Source organism: Temnothorax curvispinosus, unplaced genomic scaffold, assembly GCF_003070985.1.
Source record: "Temnothorax curvispinosus isolate PA1 unplaced genomic scaffold, ASM307098v1 QBEX01005085.1, whole genome shotgun sequence".
In the NCBI taxonomy this organism is placed as follows: Eukaryota; Metazoa; Arthropoda; class Insecta; order Hymenoptera; family Formicidae; genus Temnothorax; species Temnothorax curvispinosus.
Window position 1 is genome coordinate 35773 of NW_020214865.1, and position 2327 is coordinate 38099.

General features: G+C 28.5%; 1 protein-coding gene across 2 annotated transcripts in view; it reads left to right on the forward strand.

The window, feature by feature from the left end:
- The first annotated feature begins 469 nt into the window (after window positions 1-469).
- The window catches only part of LOC112454483, a 4236-nt gene continuing 2378 nt past the window's right edge, over window positions 470-2327 (forward strand). Inside the window, exons 1-4 of one of the 2 annotated variants that reach the window (XM_025015921.1) lie at window positions 470-542; window positions 753-848; window positions 978-1058; window positions 1544-1749. In XM_025015921.1, the coding sequence (XP_024871689.1) occupies window positions 487-542; window positions 753-848; window positions 978-1058; window positions 1544-1749 (439 nt within the window). In that variant the 5' untranslated portion in view covers window positions 470-486. Of the gene's footprint in view, window positions 543-752; window positions 849-977; window positions 1059-1543; window positions 2316-2327 lie in introns of those variants that run through there. The other variant, XM_025015920.1, reaches the window with a different exon arrangement.

Below are 2327 nucleotides of genomic sequence, written 5' to 3' on the forward strand. Positions count from 1 at the left end.
AACCGAGAACAAATTATTTTCCTTACGGAGAATAGTTAATCTGTACAAAAATTGTACAGATTCTCGATTCTCTTATAAAGGAAAAGCACTTTGGTCTTAGCTTTGTTGCAGGTATTTGTGAAGAAATCTTGAGGGAAAATCTGGAAGAAAAAAATGGCCCATCAATCAAGCATGTGGTGTGTTGTTCGGGAATGCAACAAAAATATTGTGGAAAAACGACATTTTTTTCGGTTTCCAAAGGAACATGAAAGGTATAATGATTTTATTTCATTTATTAATTATTATTTTTTAAAACAAGTATAAATTTACATATTATAAAATACTATTTTGATATTTATTCTAAACGTATGTATATTATTATGTGCATGCATATGTATATATTATTACAATATTTCTTTACAATTACAAATTTGAATAATATTTACAGATGGTTGCAATGGATACGTGCTTGTGAACGATTAAATTTGGAAGCAATGGGTGCAGAATATGGCCATCGCAATTATCGATTGTGCCACTTACATTTTGAAGAAAAGTGGTACAAGATAAGTAAGAGTAGAGCTCATCTTCAACCAGATGCTGTACCAACAATATTTTTTGGAAGAAAGTAAGCCCATACACATCTTATAATGTATAATCTTTTCTATTTTAAATAATGTGGTTTTTTATATTCAATAGTATATTGTATATTAAACAATATCAAACAATATTTTTGATAATATAATACACATTATAATTAATGATATTATTTATAGCAATGCATGTATTACAACATCAGCAATTGAAAAGATGGATGAAGAGCTACCTGAAGAAGAAAATCTTTATATTTTACAACAAGAGGAAACAAATAGGTACTTAAATATCTGAAAATGTATTTATCTTTCTATTATAGATAGTATTTTGTTCTTATAATTAACTTGTTTTAGACATTTTTTATTTAGCAATAAAAAGTAATATTACACTAAAATGGTATGTTTCAGTGACTTACAGTCGAAATCATTCCCGCCTATAACAGAGCAGATGCCAAAATGTGATAAAGATGTCCATATTATTGCTAAGCCGTACGTATTTGTATTTACATTATATACATACATATGTGTTTTTATAATATATTATTTCTTTTATACAGTTTTTTATAATCAGTCTGTAGATTTTGATTTAAACTTACAACTTATTACAGTCTATTTTATGTTTCTTTTCTTTTAAAAATTGCATTCTGCATTTAATATAACAAGACATAAATAATATTACGTGAGAGTAATTGTATTTATAAAAACATTTGTCTTATTTTAACATGTCTGCATATACATAAAGAACACATGCATATATAAGATAATTTTAAATAAATAAGGTTATCAATACCATATCTATTTAATTTTAATATTCAAATATAAGTTTTTCAAGAGTTTATAATAAATATTTGGTTTATTTTATTTTTATATTTCTTTGTTATTGACATTTCTAAAATTGTAATTAATACTTCAATTTTCTTTTTAGAGGTTTACTATCTGTTTTTTGCTATAATATATGTATATGTTATGTATAGGAGCACGTCCAGCAGCACAATAAGAAGAGAAGAAAGTCCGCGGAAGAAAAAATTGCAACAACGCATTGTACGATTACAAGGGAGAGTAAAAACACTGGACGAAAGAAACAGACGGCTTCAGAAGAAAGTGAAGATTTTAATTGTAAGGAAGAAGAAAGCAGAAAGAGAGAAGCTTAAGGACCACGAGATTCTACGTCAATTAGGCTGTAAGTTTTTTTCTCCGACTTTCGCACGATTGTTATCTGCCCAAATTGATGCGCAAATTAAAAGCAAACGTGGAAGACGGTATAGTTCCGAATTTAAACATTTGCTTTAGGTATATACTTTCTAAGTCCGCGATGTTATAAAGAACTTCAAAAAGAATTAGCATTACCTGCCATACGCAGTCTACATAAGTTTACACAAACGTGGCAAATTAAACCCGGTATAAATGATAAAATTTTTGATGTGTTAGCTGTAAAGTTAAATTCATTGCCACTATTAGAACGTCATTGCATTTTGTGCATAGATGAAATGAGTCTACAAGCTCATTTATTTTACAATGTTTCACAAGATGAAATAATTGGTTTTCAAGATACCGGTAATGATCAGAAAGAACCGTTACCTGCAAAAAGTGTTTTAGTTATTATGGCACGTAGCATTGAAGGTAATTGGAAACTTCCTCTTTGCTTTTGTTTTGTCGAGAATGCATGTAAATTTAATGTATTGAAACCTATTCTATTTGATGTTATACGTAAATTACAACATTGCGGTGCGACTGTGCATGCTTTAATTTCGGACATGG